Genomic DNA, 16,033 nt, shown 5'->3' with positions numbered 1-16,033 from the left:
TCAAATCGGACAGACGCTGTATGTGCCGTCTGAAGGGAACATGATTTGCACACGTGTTTATGAATGTGTTTATTCTGAGTTACAATTCTGAAAATGTGTCAAATATAATCTTTGTGAAAAACTATGTCACAGCAATGTGATAACGGTTGTGTATCTATAGCTCTCAGCACCTTCCTTTAAACACCAGCTCCTGTGGTGTAGTGGTTAGTGCTCTGGACTATGAATCCAGCGATCTGAGTTCATATCTTGGTGGAACCTGATGCTTGAGGAAGAGGCGTGGTCAGTTATCCCCATCAACTCAGACCATGAAACCCAATATAAACGGACTGCCCATGCGGGCTTCAGCATAGGCGGGGGCATGTTTCACTATTCACCTTCCTATCCACATTATTCTTTGGTGCAAATGCCTTTTTAAAGAGTGTCTCACATCTTCCCTTGCAGTTTAACCAGTCTTAAAATACTAAAATGAATAACGAGAACAAATTACCAAGGCCTATAAATTGTTTTGACTGTGTGCAAGGAATTTATATAAAAATTAGAAAGAAGCTAGTTATGAATTACTAACTTATAGAACTGTATTAGATTTATTTTATATCATAATTGTAAAAGATTGCTGCTTCTGTATTTCTATAATGGAAATCAACAGACATGGAAAATAAATATAATAGTTTCACAAAACTATTATAAAGTTTTCATGTTAACATTTAGTGACTAATGTGTGTGCACTTGTGTGTGTGTGTGTATGTGTGTGTGTGTGTGTGTAGGACAGAGGACAACATTAAGGTGGTTCTGACCTTCCCGTATAGGTGCTAGGGACCAGATTCAGGTAATGAGGTTGTGCAACAAGCACTTTTACGTGCTGAACCACCTCACTGGCCCAGCGCCAAACCATAGCCTGTCCAAGATAAACCTAAGAAGTAATGGCTGCAAGGAGAACCATTTCATTTATTTTAAATGTTCTAGGTCAGCATAGTGGAATCTTGGAAAACGTTCACCTCAGACAGACAACTTCTAAGTGTTTCCATGAAACAAACTACAAGCTCTGCAAGGCAATTTGCTTTGACAAGGCTCGGGAATTTCCTGGGATTGCACCTTCATCTGAAGCAACTGTATCTCCTTGGTGGATCGGCTACTCTGGCAATCGCTCTGGACACTGATTTTCTCTTCCATTCTCTTGAGCCATTCATCCACTTGCTGAAACTTCTGCTCCATCAGCCTCAGTTTGTTCACCACGCTGTTGAACTGCGTCCGGGTCTCGGCCAGTCTGTGCTGGTAAACCTGCCAGTCCTGACGGACGGACTCCAGCACTCTGTCTTCTGCCTGGGGGATGCCCGATGGAATCACATCCTCCCGGGTGTGCAGTACCGAGTTCAGCAGGGCCTGCCCCTCTGCACAGCGCACTTGAAGCTCCTGCAGGCAAAAGGGCATGGGCATCATGACTCACTGATAGTTCACGCCAATGTATCTCAGCTAAACCATCTTGGGCCAGCTCTCAATTCACATGTGATTTCATTCTGCACTACTAAACAATGCATACCTGCATCTCTAACAGTGAACATTGCCTTCCTATGTCTGGAAAAAGAGCTTGAAAATTTCCCAGTTAAAATACAAATACCCACCAGGTAGTGGTGGGGCACACCTTTAATCCCAGCATTCATGAGGAAGAGGCAGGCAGATCTCTGAGTTTGAGGCCAGCCTGGGCTACAGAGTGAGTGCCAGGATAGTCAGGGCTATTATACACAGAAACCCTGTTTTGAAAAACAAAAACAAAATCCAAAATAAACAAAAAATAATGATTGCCAGTTAAGTTTTTGAAATTTGATTTTTTTTTAGCTTTAGGCAAAAGCAGTCATGACAAAAGTGATATTGCTTAAAACATGAAGTCAGGCTTATTATAGCTCAGCATCTTCTTACACAGCATTCAGGGCTGGTGGCTTTGGCATTAACTGGATTCTACAGTGACTGCTGAGAAAGGAAGTGTGGATCCTCTTCATGGCAAGGGGTGGGAGTCCTCTTCCAGGTTTATGCTCTAGGGAATGTGGTGGCCCGGAAAATTTGGACCAGTCCCCTTTATAGGCATGTAGACCTGGGAGGCTGAATCATGATACCAGCCTACTAGGTGCTCCTATATTCAAATATATTCTCTTAACCACAGTATAAGCCCCAAAGAGTCACCCTAAACAAATGAGTGTGAACATATATTGAATAGCATACATTGCTTTTTTATAGAAACACATCCTTAACTATTCTGGCAAAAATGGTATTATATACTTTAAATTCTCGTCATAAGAAATGAACACGTGTTGAACGATATGATTATTTATAATAAAAAGAACCATGTAAACCACTACCATGAACATTAAAGGCAGCCATGCATGTAGTCAGAATTGGCACAACACTCACACAAACATGGAGGCTTTCTTTGAAAATTCTTTCATTCTTTTTCAAGGTGATGTTGTATAAATTCTCCTTAATTTGTTTGCATATTTTTTCTGCAAAGGGGCCTGGAAATCAATGCCTTAGGTTTTGCAGGACTTTGGACTGTGCTACAATTGTGTGACTCTGCTGGTGCAGTACCTACCCAGCCATAGACAGGGCCAACAAATGTGGCTGTGTGCCAATAGAACTTCCTTAAAGCACAGACATTGTGGCCATGTGCTATAGTTAACTGATACCTTCTCTAATTTATTAATCTCAATTTATCTCCTCTTCCAAGTTTTATAAAAATAGTTTTATCTATTATGTCATCATTCTACTAAATAAATTCTCATCTATCCGAATATTTGAAGTATTTATGCCAAAGAGAAGCATAGCTTGATATTTAAGTATGAATATATGTTCTATGACTTGAATTAGTTTATATAAAGTAATTGGTGCCCTATGGTCTATAAGATTGTGGCTCTCCTAACTTCTAGTCTTTATTTGCTTTATGAATTTAACAGTAAAGTATGGTTTTCTTACTTTTTACTTAATCTCACTATGTGGCGTCAGAGAGGCTGTCTTGTGCTTGATGTTGCCTCGCAACAGACTCCACACCACTGGCCATGGGTGGGAGAACATAGGGATTCTGGAGCAGCCCTGTCTTGTAGCCAAGTAGCAGGGAGTTACAGTGCTCCACTTCCGTTTCCTTTTTCCTCTTCAGCGTTTGTGGAGACTTAAGTCAGACGATGTAGAAGAAACACATGGGTGGCAAGGGCCTAGAGTCTGAGCCGTGCTAATCTGACTTCATACACTTCTAGCCAAAACAAGAGAAGCACGTAGGCAGGAGCTTGCTGGTTCAGTTCATGCACAGCCGCTTACAGAGGTCATCATTTGCTTCGCAGGGTGTCTGGCGTGTAGTGAGAAGAGAGCTATTTGAGGACACAAAGTCAGCTGCTCGCAAGTGAATAGCAACAGCTGTTGGGTATCAGGAAGGCTGCCGGTAGTCTCGGCATTCAGGAGACTAAGATAGGAATATCCTGAGCTCAAGGCTAGACTGGGCTGTATACCAGAACCCTGCCTCAAACAATGATAGTATGCATATGTACATGCATGTCTACATATATGCACTGACTCACAGCCAGGCCTGTAAGATCTCAGAGATCAGAACACTTAATATTATAAGGCAGTGCAGATGAGACTGTAACTTGTATAACTTCTACTATTTGTTATCTAGTATTTATTATCTTTAAGTAAGATAGTTTCTTCTCATTTAATCTTCACAGTTGTGTTGAGGAAACTGAGTGAGAAAGTTTCTTTCTTGTCTGAAGTTGCCTGGTACCAGGTTGCACGGAGAAGTAGAGTCCAAGTTTCCTTACCCCAACCTGTTTGCTTGGTATTACACAACCCTTCTTGGGACTCAGCAGAAGGTCACGGGAGTTGCACATATCAGGGAAAACCATGAGAGGCTTCTCCTACCTCGTCCTAGCTGTAGGGACAGCTTGCGAGTCTTGAACCAACTCCATTTGGGGTCCACAGCATGCTAAGAAGTTCTAGAACACTCCCCAGTGGACATGGGGGTGGTCTTCTCAGTCTTTTCCAGTTCTTTATTCTGTGCTCCTAGAAGCCTTCTCCTGGAGACCTCCCTGACTCTGCCTAACCCTGCAGTGATGAATGATTAAGTTTCAGAGCTACCATAAGTTCCCTTGCATTAATCTATTACTGTCTTTACCCCATCATTTACAACAATGTACTCATGGGTTTGCTTTCCTCACTAAGTGTATGCAATTAATGCCCAAGCCACCGCCACGTGCTGTTGCTTGTGAAGTGTTTGCTCTGTGTTCGGTGTTGAGTAACTAACTGGAGGAGTGAACAAGGTTGAGGGCTGTTGACCACTGTGCCCACCCTATCTGCAGTGTCCAGAGGATCCACACACCCCCAGCTACACTGATTTCTTCTTCTTGAATTCTCAGCCAAGTCCCACACCCTCCAGGGTGCTGGAGGTTTTGATTGAAGCCAAGTAGCTACAGACTGAGCTATCAGTTTCACTCAGAAATATTTCTTTGGTGCTCGCTGTTTTATCCTTCATCTGAAACGTCCTTTTGAGAGCAACAGGTAGGTGTTTTGCCAGCCAACACCATGTACTAGCTCAGTAGCCACCCTGGTAGCCTAATGAGTCCTCCAAGAGCTGGTTTTGTTGGTTTAAATTGCCTAACAGGTGATGGGAACTTGAACGTTCCAGACCAAGCCTTCCCTTAACTGAACGTATATCAGCTCTCTGTTGGAGCCACGGTCACACCCACTTCCCATTGTTTGAAATTATAATTCCATTTTCATAGAAAGGGATTCTTGGATTTCTGATAGAATTACCTGGAGATCCCGCAATGCTGTCTCATGAGTGTGGCTGTCACCTTCAAGGGCCGAACATCGGTCAAGCTTCTCTTGTTCTTGCCCCAGCCAATTTTCAAACGTCTTTAGGTCTCTCTGATACTCCTGGTGAAGGCGAACCAGCTTTTCTAATTTCGTTACTGCTTCCTGTGATCAGTATTTAAAATAGTTAAGAAAGAAACATATCACTGAATGCAGAATTCATTTTTGGAGTTACATTTTCTTTAACGTGTGTGTGTGTGTGTGTGTGTGTGTGTGTGTGTGTGTGTGTGTTTGTGCATGTGTTTAATGCCTGTGGGGGTCAGAGGATAAGTTTTGGGATTCAACTCTCTCCTTCCAGTGTAGGGATCTGGCTCAAACTCAAGTTGTCAGGTTTGGTGACAAGAGCTTTTGCTTGCCGAAACATCTTGTCAGCTACATGCTTGAAATTTTAGAACAGCCTAATTATAAGCTCATTAGAAAAATGAGTAATTTCCCTTTTAAAAAAAATCTTTAAATTCCCCATACAGAAAGAGGATACAGTTGAGGGCTGACAGGGAATGAGGTTAATTGAAGGTAAATACATTCAAAATATATTGTATGAAATTCTCAAAGAACCAATAAAAATGAACAAGAAAAAGGAAAAAAAATCGTATTTCTCTCGAAGGAAAAGAATAGCAAAATATAAAAACAAATACTTAAGTCTGGAAAGATCTCGAAGATCACTGTGAAATAACCACCTGGTCTGTAAATTTTCAATGACAAGTTAATGGTCACGCCACAAATGAAGGGACTTTACTTTTCTTAAAAATTCAATCAGCAGTGAAAACCGAAACAGTTACATTATTTCTTTTTTTTTCTTTTTTTTTTTGGTTTTTCAAGACAGGGTTTCTCTGTAGCTTTAGAGCCTGGCCTGGAGTGAGAGTTAGGAGTTGGAGGGCTTATTTTCCTGGACTTTGTCTAATAACGGAGAATGTGCTCCTGTAAGGTGTCACCATTGTCCTTGGGAAGCCTAGGTGACAACCAGTGAATGCTACCAGGTTTCTGTTGGTTACTGGGACTCTACCACCACTGGGGTAATAAGCCAATCAAACCGAATTAATAAAGCTGGGTTTAATCTGAGCAAAGCACTCCTGGGTGACCCTCAGGAGGGTGGGAGAGGTCTCACATGGCAGTTAGGGCTACCAGGTCTTTTTTTAATTTTTGGTTTGCTTTTTGGTTTTTCAAGACAGAGTTTCTTGGTAGGTTTGGAGTCCATCCTGGAACTAGCTCTTGTAGACTAGGCTAGCCTTGAGCTACCAGGTCTTAAGGAGCCTATAGGCGTGGTCTTGAGCAACCCCGAGGAGGGGCTGACTTTTGGAGGGTTTTCTCACGGGTGGAGTTTGAAGAGGGCAGCTCCAGGGAAGAGGCTGCTCGGCGGCTGATGGCAGGGTCTGGAATGGGGCACTGAACTGGAGATTCCAAACAATTGTTTTATATTTTATAAAATTTCCATAGCCAAACGTCACATAGAATTTAGGATTTTTTGCTAGGCGGTGGTGGCGCACGCCTTTAATCCCAGCACTCGGGAGGCAGAAGCAGGAGGATCTCTCTTAGTTCAAGGCCAGCCTGGTCTACAAGACTACAGAAAAACCCTGTCTCGAAAAACAAAACAAAAAGAAAAAGAATTTAGGATTTTTCAATGCGGACGCTCTCTGAAATTTTTTGTGACAATATTACATTTCTAGTTGGGTTTTTTGTTGAGAATTATTTTTTTCTACATTAACTTTCAGGTATTAAAAATATTCAAAGTGTTGTTTAATTTTGCTAGTGATATTTTTAAAATGCTAAGATTCAGTTTGTTTCACACTGTTTCCACAAGGTTGTTGGTCTTGGAAAGCATTGAGTGTTTAAGTGGTCCCAGTTCTCCACTCTCCTACCTGGGTGAGTCCACGGGACTCGGGATAGCCATACCTTGGCCCTCTCTCACCTGGGTGAGTCCACGGGACTCGGGATAGCCATACCTTGGCCTTCTCTCACCTGGGTGAGTCCACGGGACTCGGGATAGCCATACCTTGGCCCTCTCTCACCTGGGTGAGTCCACGGGACTCGGGATAGCCATACCTTGGCCTTCTCTCACCTGGGTGAGTCCACGGGACTCGGGATAGCCATACCTTGGCCCTCTCTCACCTGGGTGAATCCACGGGACTCGGGATAGCCATACCTTGGCCCTCTCTCACCTGGGTGAGTCCATGGGACTCGGGATAGCCATACCTTGGCCCGCTCTTTGATGGCTTGGTGTCGCTCCTGCAGATCCTGCAGTTCTAACTGGGTGACATAATGCTCGGTCATGCCTGCCCTCTTGACTTCAATGGTCTCCAGCAGGCTGCTGTGACTCAAGACTTCTTCATTTAGCAGCTAGAGAACAAAAGGATAAAAAGTTAAAATGAATTGCTCATGGACAGGTACAATAATGTTCTTGCAAAAATTAAGGGGTATTAGTGTGGCATAGGACCTTTAGCTCTCAATCCACTTACTTTAATTATACAGGTGTGTGTGTGTGTGTGTGTGTGTGAAAACTATGTATAAAATGTTTCTATGTGTATTTCATATCTGGTCCAGAATGACTCTGAGACACCATTTCCCAATTATCTACTTTATATTTCTGCTTGAATATTTCAAATTTCTTATATCTAGAAATGGCCTCCTGATTTTCACTGTCTTTTATCTTTCTGTCTTATCCAGATTTCTCCCCCAGCCTTTTTTTTTTAAAGGAAATGCTACTCCCACCCACCTCACCTCATCTCTCTCAAATAGCCAATCTAGAACATAGGAAGGAGTCATCTGCTCTCTCACCTACTCCAGGCCTCTCTTAACTTTCAATTGGATTTTAGCAGGAGGCCCTCAGACAGAAGTAAAGTGGAAGATTAGGTGGTAGGCCTGGATGTGGAGTCTACTGGAGGCTGCACACAGTGCAGGAGGAGGTGCCTGTGCCCTCTCCCAGGTCATCCCTAGCACCCTTCACTGTTATCTCTGCTCCAGCAATTTTCATCCCATAGTGCACCAGGACCTCTCCTTCCTGAACCTTTGGACGTGATAGACTGTCTTCAATCCCTCCAGACTATTCTTTGTGCTCAATCCTTTAGGGCATAGTCAGCCTGTCTCCTGTTTCAGAAATGCCTTTCTTGTCCCTCTGCCCTGACTCCAAACAATCTATGCTAACCCTTTCCAAATCAGTGTCTCACACCTCACAGTATAGCTTTGGGATATCTCCCAGTTGTAACTCTTACTTAAATGCATATTAGTGAGTATACACATCCCTGGCAGAATGCCACCTTTGCTTGCAATCTTACAAATACCCCAGAGAGCTCACTGCTATGATGTAAGCAATGCGGAAGCAATGAGGGGGCTCTCAGGGAAGGGAGTTGTTCACCTTTACACGAATACAGCAGCCAATTGATCAACAAGAAACAAGGTGAGACTTAGCCTTAGAGTTCAGGAGAAACAGATGGATCAGCAGTAACTAGTGGTGATGCTTGATGCTATGGGAATGAGAAAGATGGATTCTGGGGTGAGGAGGTGGCCAACTTAAGCTGTTACTTAAGAGATGATACAAATAAGCAGAAAAAATGGAGTGTGAAGGATTTCCACGCAGAATATAGTAAATTCAGTTCAAGACCTGATATTCCAATGAATTCGCCCTGGAGGGAGGAATCCAGCAAAAGGCTCCAGTATGTTATGTCTGAAGATTGCTTCAATGAAAGAGGATTTTTCTTTGTTTGTTTGTTTGTTTTTTGTTTTGTGGAGACAGGGTTTTACTGTGTCTCCCTGGCTGACCTGGAACTCGCTCTGTAAACCAGGCTGGCCTCAAACTCACAGAGGTCCTCCTGCCTCTGCCTTCCCAGGACTGGGATTAAAGGCATGTGCCACTCACCCAGTTAATGAAAGAGTTTTTTATTTAAACTCTTTACATATTTTAAGACTTTCTCATATAGCATTAGAACCATATGATGTTGATCAAAATTGTCCACAAGTAGAAATATAGGGTCTATGGTTTAGCTCTCTGGTTCAGTGTTTGCCCAACATGTATAAGGCCTTGGGTTTAATATCCAGCATTGAGGGTGAGAGAGCAGTTAGGAAAGAAAAACAAAAAAGCAAAAGGCAGTGGTAATACAAAAGAATGCAACAAAAAGAAAACGTGCACTTCTGACATTAAGAAGTGACAACTCTCTAAATCATCTGTGTCATAAAACATGGGTCTATGTGATTATCTAGAAAAGAAAATCTTGACTCCTGAGTAAAATAACTAAAAACAAAATTCTACTTCAAGACGATATTAGAAATTACAACGCAAGCTTCAAATATCATTCCCCTGTGTGTGCATCCCTGGTGCCCAGGTGACCACTGTTGCCTGGAGTTTACGACAGAACGCAGAGTGTATACACCATCTCGAACCTTGGCCTTCCCGAGAGCAGTCACTTTCTCCCGCAGCTCTGTGTGCTGTCTCTCCGACTCGTTCAGGCTGCCTTCCACACCGTCCATCCAGCTGGAGAACTGCCGTACGTCGTCCTGGTAACTTGTCCACTTAGAGAGCGCTCCTTCCAGCTGACTGAAAGGGGGAAATGTCAGTACCCCATCTGACTATCTTTACGGGTCTGATGTCTGTCGTGTGCATTCGGTCCCGTCCAGCCAGCAGAGAGAGGGTGGAGAGGCCCGGGATAGACAGCTGGCCTGGGTTTACCAAACCCAACTTCAGAGAGCAGGGTGCGTTTAAATCCAAAGTGGGCTAAACATGACCTCTAGAGGGTCAAGGGGACACCAGGCCCTGGGAGAAACTGAAGGCCACCCAGAGTAGGATCTCCAGGTCAAGTCAGAGCAGAACTCTGACCACAGAGAGAGCCCACACTTACTCCAGCAGGTCAACCTATCAGGTCATCCAGAGTAAGAGTGACAGAGAGGAGTGACAACCAGAAGGAAGGACATAAGCATGGTGACCCATTTTTGCATGAAGTTTAAAAATCAGAAAACCACAATGGAAAATAGGGCCATATTTGCTGAAGTGGTCTAAATAATAAAACATAATATATTCCTGGCGGATAAATCCTTCCTTCACTCATTGTACACATTTAATGCTGTGGATTATTGAGACTAATTTTCCTGCTGCTATTGGCCTTGGCAGCCACCATCAGCGGCCTCTCACAGGTATCCTCAGATTTCCCACTGCAGAGGGCTGCTGCTGGCTGGGGACACTCCGGTCCATGCTGTGCTCTGAGGACAGTGAGTGCCAAGGAATTGCCAGCCCCTAATAGACAGCCCTCAACTCTCTCCTGTGTCCTGTTTGCTTCTGCACCAGTATCTCCACGTTCTGCCCCATGGGATAACTTGGAGGCACTAAAACAGCACCCAGTGTCACCCAGCCAAGGAAGTCCCAGCTGTGCCCTGCAGGACTGGTCTGGTGACATTCCTTTCCTTGTCAATCCTCCCTGAGTGTCTCCTTAGGAGTCCTCCCAAGTGAATGACTTGGCTTTAATCAAAATATTCCCTCCTTCCTTGGTGATAAGGAAGGAAGAACAACACAGGAAACATACAATATTCTGTGAAGGCAAAAAAAAAAAAATATTCCCTCTTCATGAAATATTTATTATTCTTTGATTTTTTAATCATCAATCAGGTAGAAAAAGATACACATTTTAGTTATGTTAAAATGTAGGTACAATATTTCAGGTCAACCAAATGCAAGGCCATACCCTCTAGATTCTCTTGTCCTTTAGAGCTCTTAATAGGAGGAGGGGAGGAGAGGAAGCCAGTAAGAAGGGGAGAGAGGAGGATGGAAGGGAGGGAGAAAGGCCTGTAGGAAAAGAAGGGAAATAGGAAGTAGTAATTACGACGGAAGGGAGGAAAGAAAGCGGGAAAGGGAAGGAAAGCAGCCTCTCCTGAAGCATTCCGTCATCCTTCCATCATGGCTCCAGGGCACTGACCACAGCTTCCCTCACCTCTTACAGCGAATGGCTGCCGACAAGAGGGACTCCCACATCTCCTTCAGAGCCTGCAGCTGCTGCTGCACAGCCGTGCTGCCTTCTGGAGAGGTGCTCTGCAGAACGTACTCCCCCCGGGTCACGGTCATCTTCATCTGAATCTCCTTCTCCTGTTTGACCGACAACAGTGCCTGCCGGGAACAGATGCAGAAGCCTTTGTATTTATAGGTTGTTTTTTGTTTGTTTTTTGTTTTGTTTTATTTTTCTGTGTAGTGCTGGCTGTTCTAGAACTTTCTCTGGAACTAGCTCTGTAGACCAGGCTGGCCTCGAATTCACAAAGATCCACCCACCTCTGCCTCCTGGGTGCTGAAACTAAGTGTGCCGCTACTGCCCAGTGTGTGTTGATATTCTTGGCTCCCCCTGGTTCAGACTCTGAAGACGACAGTGTGGCATGTGAGCCTGTCATCGGGCACCTGTGGGAAGATGCCTGAGGCAGCTGCCAGTAGCCAGGCTCCGGCACCTGCTGGTTTTGAGTCTTCTCTGTTTAATCCCTTCCTTCCACATCTCATTGTCTTGGTTTAACAGGGGCACTGTGTAGCCCTGGCCCCTTCAAGTTCTGAGACATAAAAAAGCTCATGTCCTTCTAGTGTAACCTCTCCATGGAAACAAGGAACAGGGATCAAGGTTTCCATAGGTCCTGTTCCTTCTAACAGGAAATTTAAAGTCAGACTTGCAAAACTGGTAATATATGTCAAAGTGCAAAACTTCTGGTCACTTCTAACCTATGTCTTACACCCTCAGCTGAGCCTCTGGTGATCCCGCGCATGCTGTGTCAAGACGGAATGGCAATCTTGTCTCCAATCACACTGCACTGGTTCTGCCCTCTAGCTTCTACTTTCATTTTCTTCTCCCTCGAACCTCCATGCAGTCACCTGCACCGGGACACTCCCTTCTTCTTTAGAAAAAGGCATGCATTTATGTTGTATGGGTGGGATGGAGAAGGAGGGAGAGAGAGAAGGAGGGAGTAAAGGGGAGGAAGGGAGGGAGGACAGACAGACAAAAAAAGGCAGAGAGAGACAGAGAGAGGACAAGTTGGGAGAGATGGTTCTGTCCTTCTACCATGTGGTGTCAGGAACTGGACTTGGTTTAATAGTGGCAAGTGACTTGTTCCACTGAGCCATTTCACCAGCCCCTCCATCCGTCACTCCAACAAGCCAGAGTTAGGTATAAGACTTCCGGGGATACTTGCTCTAATGTTAAACCCATTTCTCCTATACTGTTCCATTCCTGTGTGTATCCACAAGCTACACACACACACACACACACACACGCATCACCACCTGCAACCATCATCTCCTAAATTTCATCCTCAGCAGCAGATAACACAGCTGTGGAGAACAAAGGTCATATTTTATTCACTTTTGATTTCCTGGTGTCGAAACAGAGTGCCAATCTAATGAAGGGCACTGAAGTTATGAGGCAGAGATGAATGAATGAAAATTAATTATTTTTATTACAAATGTAAAATAGAATTGATATTTCAAAATGGGAGAAGAACTGACTAAATGATACAGGCAGGAAAGTAAGTTGAAAAATGAATAAAACATTTCACCAAAATATATCTTCAGAAGTGTCTGCGATGGAGTTTGAAGCTAGTTTCTTGATCAACAACTGAGCCAATAACCACATTTGTGTCTTATTCTATTTTCTGTAGTGTTTGTGGATGAATGTGTCAGGGCTTCAAAGAATGATTCATGCTTAGGGACGAGCGTATTATGCAAGCGGAAACACATCCACAGAGCATCCAGAAGGTTCTTACAGACGGAGGACCACTTACTCATACCAGGCCAATAGAGACATGGGGCTCTCAGTACACATACCTCCAGCTTGAGCATCCTGCCGTCCAGCACGCTCTTGTCCGACGTGGGGAGGCAGTACGAATCCAGCATGTGCACAGTGTCTGTCATCCAATCCTGCAGCTCTTTGACACCCAGTGAGAACTGGCTGTGCTCGGCCACGATCCTGTCCAGCCTGGACACTTTCTCCTGGAAACGACAGAGATGATTTTCTAGCTGTCAGCTAACTGGAGGCTAACATCTCATCGGAAACTGTCACAGTCATCCCAGAGGCTTCCCAGCAAAGGTTCGAGTCTGGCCTCCTGAGGTACATGACACCCCTTCCTGAAATCTGTAGCCTAACCCGGTCAAAAGGCAAGACAATTGCACTTCACTGCCCTCAACAGATGGACTTATGAGCATCGTGAGTTAGTTTTTATCCAGTAGAATTTCTTCCTAAAGTCAATTGGCATTCAATTCACAGTTGGTGTAATTCACAGTCATCTTTGGCTTTCACCTATTATAATTGGTTCAACTGATACCACATACTCGTACAGACCCACACTGTATACAGAGCCTTAAAAATAGCAATCTGATATGTTTGCAATAGTTCTAGATTACATGCATAGAATGCATGCATATTTATTTGAAACAAATTCTGCGTAGGTGTGGAACAGAAAATGAAGTCTCAGTACACCTGCCTTTTAAATGACCAGATGATCTGTGTGGTTTTCTTATTGGTTCACTTCAGGTCACATCCAACAAGGTGGATAAAGACTAGGTAGCATTCAAGCTCTTGAGGTATTCAGACATCTCTTGCTCTTTAATACGTAAGCAAATGCAAATGGTTTTGTTTGGGAAGGTTTCTTTTGTTTCTGTATTTTGGGCTTTTATTATCTATCTATCTATCTATCTATCTATCTATCTATCTATCTATCTACCTACCTACCTACCTACCTACCTACCTACCTACCTACCTACGGACTTAAGCAGCCCAGCCTGGCTTTGACAGCACAGCCTAAACTGACCCCGAATTTACAGTAATCCCCTTGCTGCTGCCTCCTGAGCCCTGGGATTCCAGATGTGCACAGTCACACCAGCTGTAAGAAGTTGTTCTTAATTCATTCTAACTTTCGGCATGTGCTAGATTTTCTAGAGTGAGAGAAAGGCGACCTTTTCATCAATGCCATGGGTACAAACGGAGATAGCTCACATCAAGACACTGCGAAGAGACAGATTAGTGGATTAGAAGTAACTTCACTGTAAAATGGCATGGCCACATCCAAGATTAAACTATGATAGAGTCCCTAAATGCTAACATCTGAACCTTTCCAAACAGAAAGGACACACTGCAGTTTACACAAGCGTGGACAGGACTGTCCCACTCACAGGGTCAGATAGCTCTGGCGGGATCACTCGGGGAGGTAGGTACTGTGTGTCCCCACTTCTTTATCCTAAGGTCCTTGAAAGATTTATTCAGTTAGACTAGTCATCGCCAATTCCAAACTATGCTTGAGATTCTTAACTGAAACCGTCAATTAACACATTCTCATCTACTACATAGAGAATACACAGAAGCTAGATGACATTTTTAAAATTACTCTAGACTTATTCTATGGCTCCCAATATATTTTAAAACAATTTCGGGCTCACATTTTTCTAGCATAATTTAACCTGACAATCTTCAGAAAGAAACTCTGAATTTTGTTTTTTTGTTGTGTACTGAGCCTTTGGATTCAAAATGCTATGGAACACGTCACTTTATTAAGGATGGAAATGGGCAGTGTTTTCTGTCTTTGTGACACCCATTGCTGACTTCACAGTAAGAACTATGGTAAAAGTGAGGAGTCCAGTCTCAAGATGAGGGAGATGTTATGGTTACATGCCACAGAGTTGACCTGGGGATGTCAGTCTGTGGAGTGTCAGGGATGGACCCTGCATGACCTCTCGGCATTCCAGTCAGCATCACACTCACACACAGCACATGCCAGGCGTTACCTTGGTTACATTGCTTAGCGCTAGATACTGAGAAGACAGCTGCGACACTCTGTGCACAAAGCTCTTGCTGGCAGCTTGTCCTTCCCACAGCTGCCGAGCTTTCTCCTTCAGCCTGTGGAGCTGAGGCTCGTAGCACTGTATCTCCTCAAGGACAGACTGGAAAGCACAAGCGGGTTACCGTTTAGGGGCTGGGGCAAGCACATGGAGGACAGAGCTCGGGCCCAGAGAACACGGAGATAAACACTGACAGGCAACTGGAGTCCTGTGAAGACATTGTTTTCAAGCTACACACAGTAAAATGCCACAGGAAGAAAACACACCGTGTCTCAGAGGAGAGACAGGACACGTTAATTCTGTCAGAACAGGGAGAAGGCACACGGATGTCTCAAGGTGCCATGTCAGCTAAGACCGGGGTACCCAGCATGCATCTGGTCAGAGAGTGGACTGAGGAGGGAGTGCAGATGAGGCCAGTTGGCCGGTCCTGTCACCTGGAGCTTCTGCTGCTCTCTCCTCTTAGCGGGCAGATCGTAGAGGCGGTTGCTGCTCTCCTGTACCAGCCTCTCGGTTTTACTCAGCCAGTTCTGCACAGGTTCTGCACTCACTTCGAAGTCTTTCATCTGGATCTTTAGATTCTGCATGGGTTTAGAAAAGAGTGGGGATGAATGAAGAAACACAAACTACAAGGGGCTGACAACCCACTCAGTAAGTACTCACTGCAAATGTGTGGGGACATGAATTTAATTCACAGAGGAAATGTAAAATGAACCAACAAAGCCAGCATGTGGGCATGGGTGTTTGTTACCCCAGAATTGAGAAGGATGATGCAGAAGGATCCCTGGAGGCTAGCAGAATCTGAGCCATGTAGGCTTAGAAAGAGACCCTATCTTAAAAAACAAGATTGAGTTTAACTGAAGAAGATACTTGGTGTCATGGCCTACACACACACACACACACACACACACACACACACACACACTCAAAACACACAGAAAGATAGAGACAGACATAGACAGAGAGACAGAGATGAAAAGGAGAGGGAACATGAGAGAAAGAGAGAGAAAGAGAGATCCAAAGTCCTTCACTTGGCATTCAGAGCTTACTCTATTGGGCCCAGCTGCTCCCCTTCTTGTGTTTACTTCCTCCCAGTGTCTAGAACACTTCCTCTTTCACCTTAGCTCCTTTATGACTTTGGATAGATCTTTAAGAATGTTTGTGCCTTTACTTTTCAAACTACAACCATTGTCTTTAATTCTCTAGCCCATCAAGAGATCATAGCTCTTTCCAGTTTCTGTGCATTTGTTCTTTAGATCACAGGCTTTATCACAGGCAGGGCTAGGCTGTGCACTTCCATGTGATTTCCAGCTACACCTGGCCTCTACCCCGAGACTATAAGTTCCACAGTGGAAGGGCCCACGTCTCAGATGCTTAATGGAATACACCACATTTCCTTATGGGATAATC

General features: G+C 44.2%; 1 protein-coding gene across 23 annotated transcripts in view; it reads right to left on the bottom strand.

The window, feature by feature from the left end:
- Syne1 (spectrin repeat containing nuclear envelope protein 1) overlaps positions 1 to 16,033 on the bottom strand; it is a 471,855-nt gene that overhangs the window by 210,726 nt on the left and 245,096 nt on the right. For 22 of the 23 annotated variants that reach the window (XM_057763198.1, XM_057763205.1, XM_057763207.1 and 19 more), the window contains 8 exons: positions 15,061 to 15,204; positions 14,573 to 14,728; positions 12,620 to 12,784; positions 10,758 to 10,930; positions 9,220 to 9,373; positions 7,039 to 7,182; positions 4,789 to 4,953; positions 1,093 to 1,410 (listed from right to left, as the gene is read on the bottom strand). In XM_057763198.1, coding sequence (XP_057619181.1) covers positions 1,093 to 1,410; positions 4,789 to 4,953; positions 7,039 to 7,182; positions 9,220 to 9,373; positions 10,758 to 10,930; positions 12,620 to 12,784; positions 14,573 to 14,728; positions 15,061 to 15,204 — 1,419 coding nt within the window. The remainder of the gene's footprint in view (positions 1 to 1,092; positions 1,411 to 4,788; positions 4,954 to 7,038; positions 7,183 to 9,219; positions 9,374 to 10,757; positions 10,931 to 12,619; positions 12,785 to 14,572; positions 14,729 to 15,060; positions 15,205 to 16,033) is intronic. The other variant, XM_057763212.1, reaches the window with a different exon arrangement.

Source organism: Chionomys nivalis, chromosome 2 (assembly GCF_950005125.1).
Source record: "Chionomys nivalis chromosome 2, mChiNiv1.1, whole genome shotgun sequence".
NCBI lineage: Eukaryota > Metazoa > Chordata > Mammalia > Rodentia > Cricetidae > Chionomys > Chionomys nivalis.
This window is presented reverse-complemented; position numbering and strand designations above follow the sequence as displayed.